Source organism: Sphaeramia orbicularis, chromosome 9 (genome assembly GCF_902148855.1).
Source record: "Sphaeramia orbicularis chromosome 9, fSphaOr1.1, whole genome shotgun sequence".
NCBI classification, from domain to species: Eukaryota; Metazoa; Chordata; class Actinopteri; order Kurtiformes; family Apogonidae; genus Sphaeramia; species Sphaeramia orbicularis.
In genome coordinates, this window is record NC_043965.1 from 24,913,815 (window position 1) to 24,935,592 (window position 21,778).

Sequence of the window (21,778 nt, forward strand, 5' to 3'; positions counted from 1 at the left end):
TTTGTATTTTGTGGTTAGTTTTTAATGGGTCAGGTTTTACAGGGTCAGTGCGTAGACAACAAAATGTAAATATCATGTCCTATCATCATCATGTTTTTGAATGATGACAGAATCTTTGATATCACATTTTAACAAAAAACAAATATAAAGAAAATGTAACAGTTGTTCCGTTTTTATCCACTATGTGTTTCGAGCAAAAATTTTTCAGTTTTATTTTGAGTTAAAAAAAAAGTGCTGTGATGTTACTTTGTCAATCACTCCTGACTGATTGGCTTTTGGTTTATACATACGCTTTTGCCCATAAAGTTCAAATAAAATATTTTTCATGAAATGGTTGAGTCAATGTGATTTATTCTTATTAGATAAAGTGTAACTGGGACTCAGTATGTAATCATTGCACCTGGTCAAAGGTGAATACTGATGTGTATAAATAGAAATTTAAAAGAGGAATGTGTCCAAAAACAGAATTACTCCAACTTTATGGGCACCAGTGTATAATGTCAATGCTGTGACTATTTGCTTCGCCTATATTTTAAAAACATATTAAAAACAAAATCATGGAGTACACATTTAAAAATCTATGATAACTTGCTCTCAGTCATAGTGTTATTCATTAGTTTAATTATTCTTTCTTTTTTCTTTCATTTTTTGTAATTAATCTCTTAATTATCATAATCTCTGAATTGTGTTATTAGTATTAAATTACAACACCAGAGGAAAATCTATAATTGCTTCACTGGTGACTCTTCTACAGATAAGCGCTGCAGCAGTAGAAACATAGTAGACAAACAGGTTATTGTTTTAGGGAATGGTGTCATGAAATGTTAACATATGCACAGTATACACAGCACACATATGCACATACAGTTTAATATATTGAGCTATCATTTAGGTGAATACCCATAAGAACACCAGCAAATAATGCATTTAGAGTGAAACCCCATCACACACTTGACTTTTGCCATGTTCCAATCATATTTAGAGGTTTTCAGTTCTGTTTGATCCATTTTTATGTAAAAATACATTCTTGATGATAATTTAACTTCGTATGAATTAATTAAATTATTCTGATAAACCAGAAGAGCAGCTACAGCGATCGACTAATGTCATTAAGATGCAGGTCTTAGACGTATAGAAGACCCTTCATGCACTACCATCAGAGACCACAACACCTCAGTATAATCATTTATTCTTACTTCTAATATAATTTAACACACTTTTTATACTATATTTTAACACCTCAGCCCAGTGATTTATTCTTTCTTTGTTTTGATTTTATTTAGCTGATTAAAAAATGTTAATTTCCCCCTGGGGGTCAGATGAGGGCATTTCTTGCAAACACTACAACCTATAGTTCTAGTCCCTATATCCAAAAGAAAACATATAGAATCACAGTTGCATCTTATTGTGATTACAGTAAGATACAACTGAGATAAATGTGAGCTTTAGTCAGCGCATGGTTCTCCTGATCTAATTTAATTCACTTGAGTTTGTTATACTATACTGTTTCTCATGTCTGTCTGTGTCAGAGGGGTCAGGGGTCATCCTCTAATTTGTGACCAATCTGGGGAATGATGAGCCCTCTTAAGAATATTACAGTTTCATTAGTTCAGTTGGAGATTATGAAGCTCGTATGACCTTGAATGACTTCAAATTTTTGTATCACACCTCGTCCTCCTCTTGACTTTCCTGGGGGTATGTTCCGCCTCACTCCTTTTATCTTCTCTTCTCTTTTTCTGTAACATTCTCAGTGGACTTTGATTTTAGAAATGACTTCTCTTTAATTATAGATTTAAAGAAATAAGAGCAAATTAATGTCATCTGATGTTGCGGATACTTTGAATAAAAGACTCTGGAACAAAGAATAATATTTAAGATTGTGTGTGTGTGTGTGTGTGTGTGTGTGTGTGTGTGTGTGTGTGTGTGTGTGTGTGTGTGTGTGTGTGTGTGTGTGCGGACGACAGATCATCTCAATGAATTAAGCCACTCATTATGAGGGCCTGCTCTTGCTGGTCATTAAGGAAAACGCATGTAGAATTTGCCACCCTGGCCCCTATGAAGAGTGGGTAATTACCACTAATGTATCATCGTCTATTCAAGACCGTAACATTTCGATTTTGAGGGCTGACAGTAAAACACCTCTGACCTGAATGTTTTATTCATTTATAAGACTCCTATTACTCATTTCAGACCCATATTTCACATGATGAACAATTTTTCCATCAAGAAAGAGTTATTTCATATTCATGCCCTCAACACTTTTATCAGTGATCTGTGCAAACAGTTTTTTCTTTTTGACGTGATCTCAAGCTTGTGTTGCTCAAACGACATATCATCACATCATGGTGACGCTTCATAAATGCAGAGTTTTTGTATATGTGAAGATGATCAGTTTATGTTTCGATTTTTCCTATATATATATATATATTTTTTTTAAAATACTTTCTTTCATATTTTGCCTTTGTTTGGGTGTTGTGAATAGTGAGTTGATGGATTCTTCAACTCCATCACTCATTTCATTGCACTGTTGACTGTGTGTTGACCTCCATCTGACAAAAAAATGGATCAGAATTTGGTCACACTTTAACCAACTATTAAATGAATAATTATCTAATAACCATTCAAGCAACTTATCGAACTTTACTTAATGATCTTCGGTGTCATTTGTTGTTTTTTTGTATTATACGCACTCCGATAGATAAGTTTTCTTCCCAACCCTAGAACAAAAAGGAAACAAAAACCTCTACAGCTTCTAGAATTTGCATTTGCATCTTTGCAGAATTTGCATGTTTTACAAACATTTTTATATATTTTGTATCATCCATTCATTATTTTACAAAACTATTATTTTAATTTGTCCATTTTATTTTAAATATCATCATTATGGAAATAAATGAAGGGTTGTGTTTTTGAATTTGGAATGCAACACAGAAAAGTATCCTCAAACTGCAGTAAGCTGTATTTAATAATTGTGTGATTTCTTACACATGGATCTGATGATTCAACAACTTCAGCTCATGAAATAAAATGTGCATAAATGAAAAAGTCTCCCCTTCTTTACCCATACAGAAAAAGAAAAGGCTGACTTAGTTCATACTGATAAAATATGTATTAAACATTGTTTTCTATTATTCATGTGGTGTTTTTTTTAAAACTTATTTTTCACCTAGGTTGGAAGATGTAAGTGATGCATATCTGTGGTGGTGACACAAAAAAACCTGGTTCCTCCAGGAGATCTATGTAGTTGAGATGTTTGGAAGAAAAAATGCCACCTAGATGAGGCTACAAGTCCTATCAAACAAAATGTTCATAATGACCCAACACTAAAACACATTGCTGCTTCCAGAAAAAAAAATCTTAAAAAAACAAGCATTAGTTTGCACACCAAAAAAAAAAAGCATAGCGTATGCCTTTTTTAAAAAAAAAAAACAGAGTGCACATACTTCCCATTAGCCTGCATAAACACATGTGCACATTAGGAGACCTCGTGTGATATTATGATTCCAGAGGCATCTAAGTCGGGTGTTTGTGAAGACAGAGGAGATCACGGAGCGTAATAATGGCTGCATTATTACTCCTCTTATTGTGTCTTAATTAGTGGCATTTAATTATACACTAATGCAGTGAGGTCTATTAGCGACACTGAGGCCTGCTGATCAGGGAATTAAAGCCACACACACACCTACAGGCACATGCACACACTTTTTGCACACTGGCACACATTTTGTCTTGCCATGGATACCTCGGTTTCCTTTAACTAGGAATTACAGACACCCTGCAGAGATAGTGAGTGCAAAAATGTGTAGTTGTATGTGTATAGATGAGACTGGGAACAACCTAAAAAAAACAAACATGTGAACTAAAGATAAAAAAATAAAATAAAATAAAACATCTAAAGTGAAATAATATAAAAGATAAAATAATACAACTAGATAATTAGGAAGAAGATAATGACACATGTAGTCTTCTCGTTAGCAATGACACCCAAATAGGTTTTAATTCTTCACTCCCACGCCTCTCCTCCGCTGGTGCATCTCAATTATTTGTTCAGAGGCTGGTGTGACAATAGTGTCTGCTGTTGGAGCCTTTGGGATGCTAAACAGGGGACAGGAGGCTGAATATAAGTCATTTTACAGTGGGCTGAACCAGGTGCTTTATGCTGCTGGAGAGGAGAAGCTTCAAAGCTGCGCTGAAACAGAGCAAACAAAAGAGCAAAACTTGATCCGATCGCCCTGGCCGCTTTTGAAGTTGTGTTTCTGCAGCCCCAAAGTGTCACCTGCTCATATTTTATTAAGATACAGAGGTTTGTTTTCTGCAGAAGTCTTCTTAACGCAACATGTGGTGGTAATGGTTTCATTTTTTTTAGTGCATTCAAACCTTTAGATGTTATATTACACGCTGAAAATGGGCTATGACTGCATTTAATCCTTTAGTTAAAATGTTAAATGTTCATATCTGTAACATTAGACCAAGAGTAATATTTTAAGTTGTCCCCTCACTGGAAGCAGCCCCCACTTTTCCAGCGATCAGTCAGAGTTCATGTCCAAGGCATCAGGTGGTTTTTCCTGTTTTTAATGCTCTGATTCTGCAAAATAATTATATAGACAGCTGTGATGTTAGTTTTTATTCATGTAACAAAACAGTTACAGTCTAAACTTACTGGAATCTGTTGCGTTTTTTAATAAGTGTCCGCATGATATAAATAAAATAAATAAATACTCTCCACACAAATTATATATTTTAGAGCAACTAAATAAAAAATAAATAAATAAATAAATAAATAAATAATAGATGCTCTGATTTAATTTACAATTCATGGCGCGCACTCGCCTCAATATTTGGCAGTTATCGACACATATAATGTTTCACACATTCCAACATCACCTTCATGTAAAATGCTGATGTGTATTTAGAGCTTCATCTCAATTTTTAATGTTACAGTATTTCATTAAAATAATACCAGAGTCTGGTGGAATTTGAGTATTGTTTCTCTTTAATTAAAGTTTGCAACTTGATGATGTGGCGCGAAAAACGCATGAGAATGAAGGTATTTAAATGATTAAGACAACAAAGAATATATGGTTCAAGTTCTTTATAAATATCTTCAGATAAATAGTGTTATAATACAAGCACAACATTTTTGATGCACTGCTAAGTGACACAAAAAAGTGCGACGGGCCTATTTAAAAAAACATGGCCTATCTGTATTTAGCCGATCGGCCTGACATAAATTAGAATAAAATAAAACAATTAAGAGCAAAAAAAATAAAGGAAAACGTATAGCAGAATTGTCCGTTTGCATTTGGAAATAGTTTGTCTCATAAATCAAAATGTTCTTTGGGTTAAGCATAATTTGTCTGATTGTATTTTTCAGTACCACATATGTGGAAAATGCCCTCACAAATTGTGCAAATAAACTATGATTTCAGTCAACATGGGTCTAATGAAAAAAATGACAGCAGGATTTATTCTTTAAGTCTTTACATATTTCCTACAGCTTTCCATAAGTTGAGCTATGCTGTTGCTGATAGGCCTATTCTGCGTTTTTTCTTTTTTTCTTTTCTTTTTTTTTTAGAATGATGTCCATCTTGTTTTCGGTTCAAAAAGGACTCAGTTTACCAGGTTAGGACAGCAGAAGAGCCGGGTGTAGAGGGTTGCCTTTCCCCTCCAGCAGATCGCTTTTCTCCATCACTGAGGCTGGTGAGCAGAGTTGGGCCGGGCCGGACTGGAGCCCCGTCAGACCCGGTACGGGACCCAGGGACGGAGTGGGTTTTATTGGCACGGGAACGGCGGGCAGAGTTTGCCCGTTTGTGTTGTGGTACAGACCCTTTGCTGAAACGCTGAAGGGCGAGTACTCAGAGGATGCGGGAACGGGCACGCCCCCCACTGACTCTGACAGCATCCCGACGTGCGGCCACATGGAGTTGACCACGCTGCTGAGCTGGGGGGGCACCGGGTACCCCAGGTGATGCATGACAGAGGTGAGGGGAAGCCCGCTGGCCATGACACCCTTGTAGTCCCGACCTATGATGTTCTCTATGGCGAACGGGTGTTTAAACCCACCGGGCTGTGCGCAAGTGATGCCCCCGTAACCCTGAAAGTGGGGGAGCCGACCCACGGTGCTTGCAGGACCTGCCGTGTGGTCGTGGTGGCCGGTGGGTGTGCCCAGTTTGGTACCCGCGTGGTGGTGGTGATGGTGGAAGTAATGCATCATCGGGGAGCTTTTGCAGGCCATGTGCTCTGCGCGCAGCACCTTGAAGCGCTTCCGTCTCCTCAGGAAGCTGCCGTTCTCAAACATGTCACCACAGTCCGGGTGGAGAGCCCAGAAGCTGCCTTTACCGGGCTGATCAGGCCGCCGTGGGATCTTGATGAAGCAGTCGTTAAAGGAGAGGTTGTGTCGCAGGGAATTCTGCCACCGCTGAGTATTCTCACGGTAGTAGGGAAACCGGTCCATGATGAACTTATAAATGTCACTCAGAGGCAGCATCTTCTCAGTTGAGTTCTGGATAGCCATCGCTGTCAGTGAGATGTAAGAATATGGGGGCTTCTGGTCACTGTAGGAGTTCTTCCCAGGACGGGGCATGACTGGATTCTGTTTTCTTGACGTTAAAAATTAAAACTGAACTTTGAAATAGAATAGATTTGTTTTATTTCATGGAGCCAAATATAGAGTCTTCATATCAGTCTCCATCTGACAAATGTGATCCAAAGTTTTGACCCATCAGGTAGGAAAACACTTTTCTCTTTTAATACAAAGTAAACTATAGGCCAACTCCTCTCAAGTAAAATCCTTTAGAAGCTTCTGCATCCCAAGAAACTTTCTTTTGAAGCCTGAAGGAGGTTTTTGCGCCGTGCGTAAAAGTCAGTCTCTGTGCGTAAAAGTTGAGTGGTCCTCCCAGTTTCCGTCTGTTTCCGCGGTAGTTGAAGGAAATGACGGCAGGTTTGTATCACTGTCTGTGTGTGGCGTCTGCTCCTCTCCTCATGTGTGATGCTCTCACTCGCCAAGCGCCGTTTTTGTAAGACCCCCGCAGGTCGCTGGGTCTATTATCTGTTATCCAGACACTTAAGGGACTCAGGGGAGCGTCAGCGCGCGTATGTGTGTGTGAAGGAGAGAGAGAGAGAGAGAGAGAGAGAGAGAGAGAGAGAGAGAGAGAGAGAGAGAGAGAAAGAATGAATAAAATGGGAAAGGGGTGGGTGTGAGCTCAGCTGACGCGTTCCGTCTCTAATCTTCTGTTTGCCAATCAAGACGTCCCAAATAAACCAGAGGGAAAAAATGTTCTCGACTGAGCAACGTTTTAGGGACATCTCTTTGAAATGTCTGCAGCAGCTCCATGTCTGCTTCTACTTTAGCTGACCATGACCTTTGACCTTTCTTATCAAAAAGAGAACTTAGTTTAAAGGGGATGCGTGCTGAACAGGTTAGTGTGTGTAGGGGCTCCAAATATTCAGCACGTGAAAATCATCTCTGGCACAATCATGAGTTTTAAAAATAACTCATTTTAATTTATTCTGTAAAAAATGTAATCCCAATTTGATCTGCTAAAACATAGTGCATACATAGACCTACTATTACACATGTATTTGAGTTGCCGTCTCAGCTTAGTTTATTTAATGTAATAAGTAGTAAAAAGCATAAATACATCTGCTTTGTTAAATTTGCTCGACTGCACTTTCAGACTTTGCAAACAATAAATCATGTCTTCCTTTGCGCACGATCACCAGTGCGCTATTCTTCTGCCTTTAAAGCGCGCACGCGCGCACGTAAGCGCACACACGCACAAAAAGACTGCGAGAGGGGAGGGGTGGAGGTGTTGGGTTTGGGGGTGGGGGGGCTCTGTTGTTGATTAATTGCTGAGAGGGGAGTCCGGCGGCTGTCTGTCTGTTCAAACACTCTCCGGTGAATCCTACAAGGATGTAAACAAACTTCATCCCCTGCTCTAAATTCTGTTCAGCGGTGAACAACAAAAGCTGCTCCCCTTCCCGTTTTTTTTTTTCTCTGGCCAGGTGTCATGACTGGGTCCTTGACGGCTCCTGTCTTCCCCGGTGCCCCGACGGGCCTGCGAATACATTACAATAATTAAGCCTTCCGTGATTTAGCCTCCTAGGAGAGAAGTCCAACAATGTAATTAAGGGCAAGCTCGCTGTATTAGATATGAATATTCAAAACTGTGTCAATTAATTAGCCAGTGCATCTCTCCCGTTATGTCTCAGTCCTTCAAGCCCCTCAAAAGGTCAACTGTCGACTGAGAGCATATTTTAAAGACGACCATGTAATTGCAAGGATAATTAGTCGTGCCACTTCGCTCGATAAAGGCTGAGCATTTATATATTCACCGCTAAATAAAGACAGCGGCTGTTGTGCTTGTGTTCTGTTTTCTTTATGTAATTGTTTTCCTGGTGCCTGAAAAATGAGTTTTGAAACTCTGAGGCCCTCAGAGGCCAACCCGGGTAAAAGCATCCTCTTTAAACGCCCGGGAAAGATCAATATTAAATCTGTTTTCACAAAGGGGGCCGTTAAATAGACACCGTGGCTGATCTGCATAACAAAATTAATTAGGTAGTCTACGGCACTCTTCGCCTGCACCCAACTCCTGGACAAATAACTAGTTGTAAAGCACACCTTCTGGGCATACGGAACATATGCTGGAATTATCCTTAATTGACTAATTACATAAATTACTCATTAAGTTTACAGCACATCAATTATAAAAGATGTATCAATTAATTTTGCATAAATTACAAGCGGCACTCTGCACGAAGAGGGCGGCAGAGGGAATGAGGGTCGCCAGGAGGGGGTCTACTCTAAGGTGGAGCGTTCATGTGTGTGCGTGCGTGCGTGCGTGCGTGCGTGCAGACGCGCGTGTAAGTGACGGTCGTCTGTTTGTTTCCTGTCTCTAATAATTATTTGTTCAGCTTAAGGGCAAAGATATTCTTTCTCTGTCTCCCATTCGCAAAGGGAAAGTGTGGGGGTAATGGCAATTATACTAATAATAATAATCTTAAAGACCTCTCTCCAAGTCATAAGGGGCGCATCGTCGCGGAGAGAGCCATTAAAATCAATTAGCGAGGCCTATTGTTTTCAATGCAATATTAAACCAGTTCAGGACTGTGGTGCAGACGCTGTAAGCCTTACTTGAGTATAATGGGAAATTATTTAGAAGCAAAGTAAGACAGATCTTTTCATTCTGCCATAAAAGAGCGCGCAGACAGGAGCACTGATGAGCTAGAGTCACTGCCTGTTGCCTCCAAAGTTTATCTGAGACAAGTCAGGTATGTCTATAAAACTGATCTACTATTATTTATTTGAAATTATATGCCTCAAACATTAAATGCACTAATAAGATGAAATGAAAAACAGATGACATGACCAAACTGCTGGTTAGCTGATGTTTTTAGTGTTATTACACATAAATGTTTATTAGCAGTAGAATTATAAATCTTCCACTAGATAAAACCTGTAAAGTGAATGTATTGTAATGTGCAGACAGTGTTTTGAAGTAAATCTGGTAGCTCTGGGACAAGCATTCATTTTAAGCAAAACTTAGTTCATCACTTATTGTCAGAATTTCACATATTAACCCAAGAGTGTAACCTGGAAACTACAGCCAACCACCATTTTGATGTAACTTTTTTAAATTAGTGACTCCAACTTGGTAAAGATTCTCTACTTTTATCCACAGTAGTAATTTAAGTATAGTATAAAAAGCTCTCAGGCTTGCCCTTTGACCTTTTACTCTTATATAACATCTGTCACCACCATGTAACAAAAGACATCAATGCACATGTTCATGTTCCTATATATTCAAGTGTGTATTTGAATGTAATTAACAAAACGTTTTACATTTTACATACATCAGCTGAAAAATTAACAGGAATGTGTCACCACAATAAGAATACAACAGTCATATAACAGAAAGAAATAGTACCTCTGTGAAAGTATGTGGGAGAATATTAGACACTTATGGCATTAGGTGCATCTGTATGTTTGCTTGTATTTCCAGCTTGTGATTTGTTTTTGCTTTTACTGTATCACAGGTTTCATTTCCATTTAATTTAGCCTTCTAATACAGTTTACCTTCACTTTTACTTTCATGTCATATGTCTGCACATATTGTAGCTATAAAGAATTATGTATTTGTCAAACCTTCTTTGATTATTTTTATTTTGTTTTTTCAAACGTATTGCCTTTACAAAAGCTATTGTAAACAGTGAATGGAACCAGTGGAAATTGGTTGATTTTTTTTTTTTTTTTTTTTTTTTTTTTTTACAGCGAGGGCTCACATACATTGTGAAAAAACATCCATAAAGAAACAATGACATTTTAAATATCAAATCCTTGGCATAGAACGGGAAATGGGAGATTACAGTGTTTTGTTTTTCTTTATTATTTCCATAAGCCTTAAAGATAATTTGGGAATTCATCATTATTATACGTCTTTTACAGATGACTCACTGTATTTGGCTACAACTTCTTGTTTAATAACTTTTAGTTTCTGCACTCCACACACAGATTCATTGGAACAAAAAGCCTCTAATGAGCATTCAGAGTCTAGATTATCAGTAAGGATAAAAATTTGTGTACATCTAAACAGTGACAAATTTATATGTACTACAAACCTTTCTTTTTTCTACTTACTCTTATCATCTGTCAAATTTGTCCTTGAATAGACCCTTATTAATAAACTGGAATAATTTGTATATTTTGTATATGACAGAAAATCTCACAACAAAGCAAGAAATGGGTCTATAAATGCTTTTTCTCAAAAACATCTTTCATCAAACACACAAATTTGTTTCCCAGGTACCTGTGGTCTTTGATTAAATATCCAGTCTGTGGTCACCTTTAGCTGTGCAGTTTATGAGTGAGTTTTTCCACACACTGTAAGTGGACAGACATATTTCATGGATACTGACCAAACCAGCACATGGTAACAGACCACCAAACTCCTGACTAGATCAAATGCTCTCATTTTTTCTCCCACCAGTCACCATCACATCAAAACTTGCAGAGCCTTCATCTGTGCATCTAATTAATTATGTAAACCTAAATTCTTATATTGCTTTCAGCTCAGCAGGTTGCCCAAATTTGTTTACTCCTGTAAAGCAGATTTACTATGGACCTGTACAGAATTGTCTGAACATAGGTCACGATTACATTTGGTGTCAAATCAATCTCTGTATCAAAATCTGTACAACCAGAATATGCAGGAAATATATGAATAGTATTAACCTCCTAAGACCCAGCTATGGATTTTCTGTCCGCATTTGTGGACAAGAGTTTCACAACTTTATACAAAAAAAGAAAAGAAAAGAAAAGAAAAGAAAAGAAAAGAAAAGAAAAGAAAAGAAAAGAAAAGAAAGGAAAAGAAAAGAAAAGAAAAGAAAACTGTCCACCACAAAGGACATTCCATAAAAATTTGAAAAACTGCATCTGAAAAAACTGTTGCATCATGATTTTTCCATTATAGGCACTTAATTAATAAACAACAAAAAAAAGCTTGTACTTTGCTTTCATTTCCTGGCTCTTAGGAGGTTAAATATTCAAATTAAATTAGTTAAAAATATCAATATTATAGAAGCTGTGCTATGATAAATTTGATGTGAACATTAAAAAAAAGGTGCAAGTCCAAGTCTAATTCTGGGATGTTCTGAAGGATCAAATACCACAAGATTTCTAAAGAATATTTCCAGACAGTTGAACTCAGGAAGTTCAAGATGTACTGAATGTAAATGGTCACACTCAATGATAACCTTTGCCAGTGGAAGTTATTTAACTCACATTTTTTTGGTAGTGTTTTATTAAAGAAACTGAGAAGTAATTATGTCAATTGAGTAAAATCCTCTAAAAGGGGGGATTCACGGAAAAAAAAAATACAAAAAGAAAAGAAAAGAAAAGGACAGACAGACAGACAGACAGACAGACAGAGAACGATTACAACAAAACACCCTGTAAGTGCTTTGGGTGTGCTCATTTTTCTGAAATATATGATATCATGTTTGTATCATACATCCTCAAATCATGATTCATGTGCTTGAACAACATTAGAATTTTATTTTTAAGACTGTGACAGGAAGTCATTTGGTTTATGTCTGGCTTGACTTTGGTCAGAGATTACAAAGACCTTTAGCCTGAGTGACAATGCACTAACACAGACTCCATTAAGACCAGGAAATACTTGCTTCACCACTACAAATGGTGAACCACAGAGATGGTGCACTATCACAAAAGTCCCTATGATGCGCTGCATAGAAATACTGAACTAAAATGTTGTTGGTGCATTAACTAGTGTGTTACTTACTGTCTTTTGTCATACCTTGGGATCAACAAAAGCACCGGATGTACAATACTGCGCAAAAGTCCCAGGCCAACATTAGGTTTTCTGGTTTAGTAAAGTATTAGAACTTTACTAGACCATACATATGCATATATATGAAGTATGTCCAGCATTAGAAACAAAAGTTTCAAAAAGATGGCTTCTATAAGCCAAAGTAATAGTATTTAGTGTGATCTCCCTTTGCACTTAACGTGTCTTTAACTGTGAGTTCAGTCAATATGAGATTTATTGCTATAACCCATAAAGACTCAGTGTTATTTTTGTGGCAGTTCCCAAATAATTTTTTTCCTATATTGAACCTTTCTTAAGTGATTTATCACCATTGATTGCAATTATTATCCTCCTTATTTTGCATTTTTTCAGTGTAAATCATGTATTTTCCCATATTTAATTTCTGATCATGTAGATGTTCATAAAAGCTCCAATTAAAGTTAAGGTTTATTATATCAGAAACAGGGAAAACTGAAGAAAAAGGACGTTTTCAGCAAAGATATCAATAACTGAATGTAAAAACAAGTGTGTCCATCCACTGTCATTGATCCAACTCCATGGGTTTTACTGGTGAATCAGTGTTGTAGAAGATGACGGTGTTTCCACATTCACTACGGACCCTCTGAAAGTCCAAATGGGTCATATCTGATGGCCATGAAAAGACGACAAACTGTATTTTACACCAATTATTTACGTGGATTGATAGAATAAATGGATCAACAGGTATTAAACATTTTAGATCAGTAGATGGTTTTTGTCACCAGTGGCTCTGGGTCTTTATGGGTTAATTTTCTGATGTTTATACCACGTTTCATTCAACACATGTCAGAAGTTTCTAATTGTTTGTGCTGCCTCTGGTCATGGAGTCAGGGGTCACACTAAATTAGTGACTTTACCCTTTACAACTCAGTTCAGGTTTTTTGTGTCTTTTAAGGCTGTGCACATAGTGTATTTTCTTGTTGTATCTGAAGAAAACAGAATGAGAAATAAACATGTATGCTCATTTTAACCTCATAACCTTTAAGTTCATTTTGACTGAATGTGCACAAAGTATTCCAGTATGTTATAAATGTATGAGTGTGTTTATTGTGGGTTCTTACTGTATGTGTGTGTATGAGACTTTCATCAGGACTATTTGATTGAAGCTGGAGGTCAGTCCAAGTCAAAGATACTTTATTTCAATATAGACATGATGCTTGTAGAGGATGAGTATTTACTTACATGAGATAAAGTTTGATGAAAAAAGACAGAGAGAAAGAGGAAAAATAGGTGTGCTATATAGAAGAATGAACCCAGTGGCACTATGAACTGATGATAGATGCCTTGTCCATTTATATATTAAACTTTCAGGACTGGTAGACAGTGTGATGTGTGTGTGTGATGTAAGAGAGACAGAGACAGGGACGGATGTTCTCTGCTTGGCCTGGGATGTTACCCATAAGGCCATCTTTCAGATTAATTAAAGTGCCTCCTGTCGCACCGGCCGAAGACATACACACTCATTCACTCACACACATACACACACAAGAAAGACAACAGCTTCGGTTCGCACCACACTGCGGCAAAAATGAAAAATGTGAGAAAAATTTGGTTCTCCCAAGTTTGAGGTTCTGAATCCAGCATCAGAACCGTGGGATGTGGCGCTGTCCATGGTGCTGGATCTGTGAACCAGCCTGGCACGGTTCTGCTTTGGCGCACGTTGAGTTAAGGCTTTCCACCGTGTAGGAGAGGTGTATTTGTGTGTATGGAGGGGGAGGGGAGGGTGTGGGAGTGGGAGTGGGTTTTGCTCCCTACCGCAGGGAGCGCGGTTGAATCACGGAGCGCGCCTCTGTCGGATCTCCTCTTCCTGCCGCCACCGTTTCCACCGCCACACCCACCGCTCGGTGCCGTGGGTTCGCCCCGTAGAGAAGGGGAGGACCCACTGCACGCACAGCAGCAGAGAGTGGTGCAGTGCGAGCGCAGCGGGGGACTCGGAAGCGGAGGGAGAAAAAAAACAAAACACAAAACCCCACACACATCTACAGCGTTATTGGTAACTTGGTCAATGGAGAGATCTGCAGCGGCATCGTAGCGACGCAGGCCGACATGGAAGAGTATCTGCGGAGGGTCCAGAGCAGACTCAGGGTGAGTTGAGAGCCTTCAGCGGCGTTAACACCATGTTGTGGGTATAATGAATGAGACCATGACGTTTAGGCTGACACTGCTGTGCTACAGGCTGCGTTCCTGTTGCTGAAAAGACGCACGACAAAAGCCTCTCACGTCCCATCGGTCACCCAAGCACCTGTAGATCGACTATACGACAGTACAGAGGGGGAAGGAGAAGAGAGGTTTGTCCCCATACAATAAGCTCGTTGTGTTTACAGACACAGCAGTGCGTGAATTTGAATGAGGATTGGGTTTGTGATGAAGGGGGAGGCGTGACATCAACAAGTTTCGCCAGAGGCTGTCCTTCCCTCATATGTCGATGCGTAATTTGCATTTGCATTTTTGATCCAGGATTAAATATCACACACAAAACCCTTATGAAACCTTATTCATGTCGTTTAAATGATCTGTGTAGTTGTATGATGTGTAGGAAGGAAGCACATATTTGCATCTTGATCTACAGGTGTTTATATTTGTATACATTTTTATCTTTAATACATAACAGAAGTGTTCCACAGCATTAGATTGGCAAGACACTAAAGGGCCACTAAAACTGCTGCTGCATGTTTAAAAGTTTCTAACATAGGGTACTGGTATTGTGTTTGAGTTGTAAACACATGTGCTATCCACAGCCAGAGAGCAGTGGTGATGACTTAAGGCTTGGCAGTGTTGTTTCTTAATCACTTTTGCTGTTTAGGACCTGCTCTTCCCTTTGGCCTTGAATATGAGTGTATGAAACCAGTGATTTATTGATAGTGAGGGTTTTTTGTTTTCACAGGCTGTGCATTACCAAGATGTGGTAAAACACACAAAACCCTGACGCCACAAAGATATTCACATATTTTAATAACTGCATGGGTGCACATTAACAGCATCTGCAGGAATATATAAAAGCCACCAGGGTAATTTTAATTAAACTTGTAGCAAAGGCCAAGGAAAATCCATTACATTTTGGAGCAGATCCTACAATTTTTTCTGATTCTGTTGAAGATTGTGAGATGGGCAGTTTTTTTGACACTGGCCTTGGTGGAGATTTGTGCTCATCTAGTTAAGTGAATATGAGTCACTTTGCCGCATTTGTCAGTGAAATCCAGCTGTCAATATAATCTCCACACCTAATTAACACACACACATACACTTACTGAGTTCTTTGTTACATTCCAAAGTGCAGCAAAAAAGGCCAAATGATGTGCTAACATATGTTTACGTTTAATTTATTTTCTTATTCTTCATATTAGCAGCCATGTCCCAGGTTTAATTGTGTACTCTGGTGCTTGTCAGCAGAGTAAAAACCATGAATATTAACAGCTTATCTGAAATGAAATTTAAAAGAGAATAAGAGCTTTTATCCAGGATGTACTTCACGTAAACACAGAGGAAGCAGAGCAGAAGAGAAGATCAAAGAGGCAAATCTGCAGATGAGAGCACACAAGGGTAATTGGGTGATAAGGAGGGCAACTGATGAGTGTCATGGCGGTTGCAGATAAAGTGTAACACATGTCATGGTTATCAAGCATTTCTCTCTCCCTCTCTCTCTACTGCACACACACATGCATCCAGACACTTATCTCTCTCCCTAATCCAACATCAACTTTGTTGATTAGCTCTTTTGCTGACCACTCTCTGTCATTCTCCCTGTCTCCATGTCTCCTTCTCTACTCTCTGGATGGCCACCGTCCAGAACATCCATACTTCTAATTGGCCTGGCTCTTAGTGTGAGCTGAATCTTTCTCTCTCACGCAGTTTTATCTGTGTAGCTCTATATCTCCCCTTCCCACTCCTACATTATTTGGCATAGACATGGAAGAATGTGCTGAGTGGACTTCTAGCCTCTGTCCTTCTCAGTAAAAACACACACTCATGCATACATATAAAATGTGTTTTTATGACCACTTATATTATGGCTTTAAGGCAGTTGTACTGTTAACACTTGATAAAAGAAAATGTCATTTTAGCTTTATGTATGCTTAGGTTGGGGTAATATTAGTCACTTCTTCTCAACACATATTTTTTATTAGCAAACACAATATAGTTTTACATAATCAGTAACCGTAATACAGTTGATAACAATTATTGATATCTTGTAATTCAGTTTTTCATAATTGCTAAGACTGGTTACACAAAATCCAAAGTTCAGTCTACATTCACAGAAACTCATTTTACCTGCACTCAAAAGCAAACTCCACACACAGTCACTCCACATAAACACTGCATCCAGCACATGTAGGATATAAAGTTTATTACATATTCTGCATACATTTAGCATTTCATAAAAAGACAAAGAAAACTGCAAATGTTTTACTGTAAAAGCACATCACAGTAAAACATTAAAACATCTTGTACACCTTGAAAATCGAATTGGCGACAGATTCATTCTGTCTCAGTATCATGCCTTTGTACATCTGGACGGAGGACATCAACTATGCCATGTTGGCCAATGAGGTTCCTAAGTCGTCTTCTTTCTGCCAGACTGGATTCTGCCTCATCTACAAAAATATATTCACTGTGTCTTTCCTTGGAATACAATTCTAACACTCGCAGTGTACGGTGACAGTAGGCTGGTATGGTTTTGTTCTGCAAGCATCAGCACAAAAGTGTGTGAGTGTTCGCTTTCTTGTACATACTGAAATCATATCTTTTTCATCCTTTCTGAGTTACGTTCAAAGATGTTCAAAGATAACGCTGCACATTTGCTTCACATGAGTCTTGTAGCACTGCAGCACACAATCAGTGGCACAAACACTGACACTGTTTAGGGTTTTTAAACAATTCTGTGCTGTATTTGCTGCATTCATTGTATCATTATCTAAGTCTGTATTTGTGTTAAATGTGTGCAGTCTGTGTTTACGATTTTGCTGCTCATGTGCTTTGTGGTGAGAAATGTGTAGTTTTGCAAAAAAAACTCCTACAGATTTATAATGTATGTAAACCAGCTCTTTGTGGCAAAAGAGAGATTGATTAGATTAATGGGTTAATGCCAGAGAATCAGGTTTAGTGTTTTAGAGATTGAAAAAAAAAGTAATATTTGAGATTTAAAATGAGTAAGTACAAATTTTTCAAGACCAATATAGCGACAATAGTTTTGAATCGGGGATAAATTGGCCCCAAAAAATGACATAATAAGATAATCATTTGTGAAGTTATGATATTAACTATGTTCACTGTTTAGATAAATTTAGATAAATGTTAAGCTGAAAGTTAAACTAACTACATACTTAAATAAACTAGTCTGAATCACTGAACATCAAACTCATAGTAATTCATCAACAAAAGCAAAACTGAACATAAAACTAACTTAAAAAAAACCTACATGAAAGTGTGTTTTCTCTTCTGTTTCCAGTTTAGAAGGGTAATACTGTATTTATGTTGCTGATACCAATAGTCTTGCAGACTAATTGTCAAACCCATCATTGACCTGTTTCATAGAATATATTTTGGCTTGTACTAATTACATTGAGGATAGCTCCATTCCATTTACCCTGGAAGCCATTCAAGAGACACAACACAGGCAACAGAGATATATCACAGTGGACATTTTGACTAATTATAGCAGAAAACGCACAGTTGTGTTTCCTTTAATTCACTCTGGCTGCGTTCCATGTAGGTGCATCAGTTCTCAGAGTCTGGAATTGCTCATGGTGAGAGACCCTGGCATGTCTGGAATGGAACTCAGCCCTTGTTAGCATTTGTTAGATGACCTGTCTTTTTCCTGCTGAGACAGGTCAACATGTCCACTGTGAGGAAGGTCTATTGGTATCATTAGAAGTGGCTGCAGCCCATTTAGTTGTGTCAGGTTGAGGCTGTGAGACTGTGCGTGCTGGGTCACTGAGATGGCCTCCTGGGGAAACTAAATGGAACAGAGCCGCCTTTAGTGTTATCAGTAACGCCTTTGCTTTGCACTGTTTTTGAAAGCCAAAATGTCTGCTGTGTAAGAGGTCATATCCAGAGCTGTAACCTGGCATACATAAATGGGATGCAGCCATTCTAGGGACTACAGGTGTAAATTAGCACTTATGCTATAATCTGGCACCTGGTACCATACCATACCATACCATACCATACCATACCATACCATACCATACCATACCATACCATACCATACCATACCATTTTAACATCACTCAGACCCATTTTCTCCCATAATGTGTCACAGTTTCTGCTATCTGTCACAATGGTTCAGCTATACTAATAAGACTAAGACTACACAAAAGTATGGAAAGCTTTAGAAGATGAAGATCATTTAAAAAGCATTTTTCAACAGAATTTCTTTTTTTTTTTAAACTTGCTCATCATCAGAATAATGACAACATCTTACAGTAAGTGAAGTGACTAAAATAAGTATGAGACGAACACTGAGCATTTTGTCCCTTTTTCAGATACATGTGTATTAAATTATACTGCAGCTTAGCATTAGATGTTGCATTAGGTTTCCTTTGCATGCACCACTTCACTCCACCCATCCAGAGATATGCTGTTCAGGTGAAATTTATCTGATTAGAGAGGTGACGGTGTTTCTTTTCTGATAGACTGGTGACTTATCCAAGGTGCTTCCTTCTTAATGTGCTTGGATCAGCTCCAGCTTCAGTGTTGTAATCAGCATACAGTCCAACACATGAAAATACCAAATACCGAGAGGAGAGGAGAGGAGAGGAGAGGAGAGGAGAGGAGAGGAGAGGAGAGGAGAGGAGAGGAGAGGAGAGGAGAGGAGAGGAGAGGAGAGGAGAGGAGAGGAGAGGAGAGGAAATGTGGTGAGATCAGGCTCAGGAGCAGAGTACTCAGATTGAGGGATATCAGATGGCCGATGCATGCTCATGCACACACACACTGCAGAAGAACAGACACTGAGTGGCCTTTTCTTTCACTAATGCATCACTTCCTCTCTCTGGCTATCTTGTATTGATTTACTCTCCCTCCCTCCTATGATGGAAGAGGCTGCACACCTCCTCCCCCTCTCTCTCGCTCTCTCTCTCTCTCTCTCTCTCTCTCTCTCTCTCTATCACACTCTTTCTCCTTTCCTATATCCTTCTCTTGGTTCCCTCCTTCTATCTTATCAGAGGTTCACTTCTTTGCCTCATTCATTTTCACTCTTTCATCTTTGATTTCCCCCTTCTTACTTCTCCTTCCTCTTCCTCTTTTGCTTCTACCTCTTTTCCTTCATCTCTCTTCTGTACAAGCCTCTCTGAACTCCTTGCCCGCCATTCTCAAGTCTCAATACTTTCCTTGCCTTCTAATTCTGTCTCTCATCAGCAGCCTTTAACCTTTCTCCCGCTCTCCCTCGCTGTTCTTTGATCTCACATTTCTTTTCCCCTCATTTCATTTATCCATTTGGCCTCAATAGTAGGGCTCTATAGACAGAAACTAGACACTAGCTCCATTCCTTATGCATTATTACTGGTATTTTACTCATCCATGCCTTGCATTAACTTTAAATTACCAAGCTCCATTAAATATTTGACGTGTCAACAAATTTGCTTTGCATTGTCTGTGCTTTCAGGAGGATATCTGAGAAAGCAAAATAAACTAAAGCAAATGAGGAAAAACACAGAATGCATCGATTTACTTCAGTTAATGTATGGATAGTGTCAACTTGAAGACTTGATATCTGTTTGAGAATTGTGTGCTTTGGTCTTGCATGCAGAGTATCCAACGTCAACACTTAATCTTAATCCATAAAGACCCAAACATACACCATCAACCAAAAGCATCTACCGATCTAATGTGTTTAATAACTGTTGATTCACTAATCCTATGAATCTATGTACATTATTGGTGTAAAATGCAGTTTGTCATCTTTTCATGTTCATCAGATATGACCCATTTGGACGTTCAGAGGCTCCATAGTGAACGTGGAAACACCGTCATCTTCTACAACATTGATTCACCCATAAAACCCATGGAGTTTGATCAATCAAAGTGGATAGAGACACTTGTTTTTATATTTAGTCAATAATATTTTTGCTGAGAAAGTAACTTTTTCTGATTTTTTTTTTTTTTTTTCTGATTTGATAGAATAACCTTTGAATTTACTCTGAGGTTTTATGAACGCCTACATGATCACTGAATTAAATATAGGAAAATACATAATTTACACTGAAAAAACTTAAAATTAAAAGGATACTATTACAATAAATGGTGATAAATCACTTAAGAAAGGTTAAATAGAGAGAAAAAAAATCATTTGGGAACTGCCACCAAAGTAGCACTGGGTCTTCATGGGTTAAGGATTAGTTTTTTATGTGCATGATGTAAATAGCATTTGTTTGTTTGTATAGTTTGTTTAACTCAATGTGTCATATCCAAGCTGCTTGATCTATTCATGCAAATCTCTGATGTGGGTGAGTGGGCTTTTTATTGTAATGCTACTTTCTCTCTGTAGCAGTATCCTGTAAGCCCATTAAGATGCTGCACAAGGCAATGGTATTATGAAATGATTTCATTCAATATCTGCCATACTAAAATGTAATGTTGAGAGTGCCATTACAATATGCTTAAAGAAACTTAATTTTCTGCCTTTTTCACTCAGAGATAAATGTTTAATCTTGATAATGAAGCTGTCATTAATGTCCACTTAACACAAATGAGGAGTAGTTGTCTGCATTGTTTGGCTGAATTGATGAAACTCATCACTTCTTGCATGTGACTTGAACACAGCACAGTAAAATCTTTATTGTTGCTTTTCTCACCAACTGATTTACCTTTAGTGTAGCACATATTGACTCATCAGGCATGGAACTAAACCTTTCAGCACCATGGTTTCATTATTAATGCATTGTGCTGGGTTCAAAATGCTGCAGTCATCTAATATTATCAAACACAGGGGTATTGCAATTGATCCACATATCATATCAAACAGCGATGTACAGTTCTGTCACTCATCTCCTTTGTTTATGTTAGAAAACAAAGGGATTAAGTGTCATGAATGATATTTTATTATTATTTCTAAAATGAAACAGCACTTAGTCACACGCTCTAACCAGTGTGTATCTGTTTGTGTCTCCAGGATACATCTGAGGGTCCCATTCATGCTGTTTTAGGCGGACCAGAGGCAGATGTTGACACTGTGGCAGCGACACTGTGCTTAGCTCTGCACCTCAACCAGGTAACATTAATCCAATCACTTCATGCTTAAACAAGTGTTTTGTGCCTTAAAGATATTGTACAATCATGTTAGGAGACATAACAAATCCTTAAATCTTAATTTGTGCCTGTTTATACAAAAATGTCCTCAGTCTTCTGTTGCTTTCTTCCCTCAGTCCAAACCACAAGAATATTAATATAAATATAGACGAACATCGAATTGTTTAATG

The 21,778-nt window shown here is 38.3% G+C and overlaps 2 protein-coding genes across 2 annotated transcripts in view; one reads left to right on the forward strand and one right to left on the reverse strand.

Moving 5' to 3' along the window:
* Positions 1-5,623: 5,623 nt before the first annotated feature.
* Positions 5,624-6,583, reverse strand: foxb2 (forkhead box B2). The gene has a single exon (XM_030144286.1). It carries the CDS (start codon positions 6,581-6,583, stop codon positions 5,624-5,626), a length of 960 nt encoding a protein of 319 aa, XP_030000146.1.
* A 7,670-nt stretch (positions 6,584-14,253) lies between these two features.
* LOC115425728 (uncharacterized) overlaps positions 14,254-21,778 on the forward strand; it is a 37,629-nt gene continuing 30,104 nt past the window's right edge. Inside the window, exons 1-2 of the mRNA XM_030143447.1 lie at positions 14,254-14,450; positions 21,472-21,570. Of these exons, the coding sequence (XP_029999307.1) occupies positions 14,412-14,450; positions 21,472-21,570 (138 nt within the window). The 5' untranslated portion in view covers positions 14,254-14,411. The remainder of the gene's footprint in view (positions 14,451-21,471; positions 21,571-21,778) is intronic.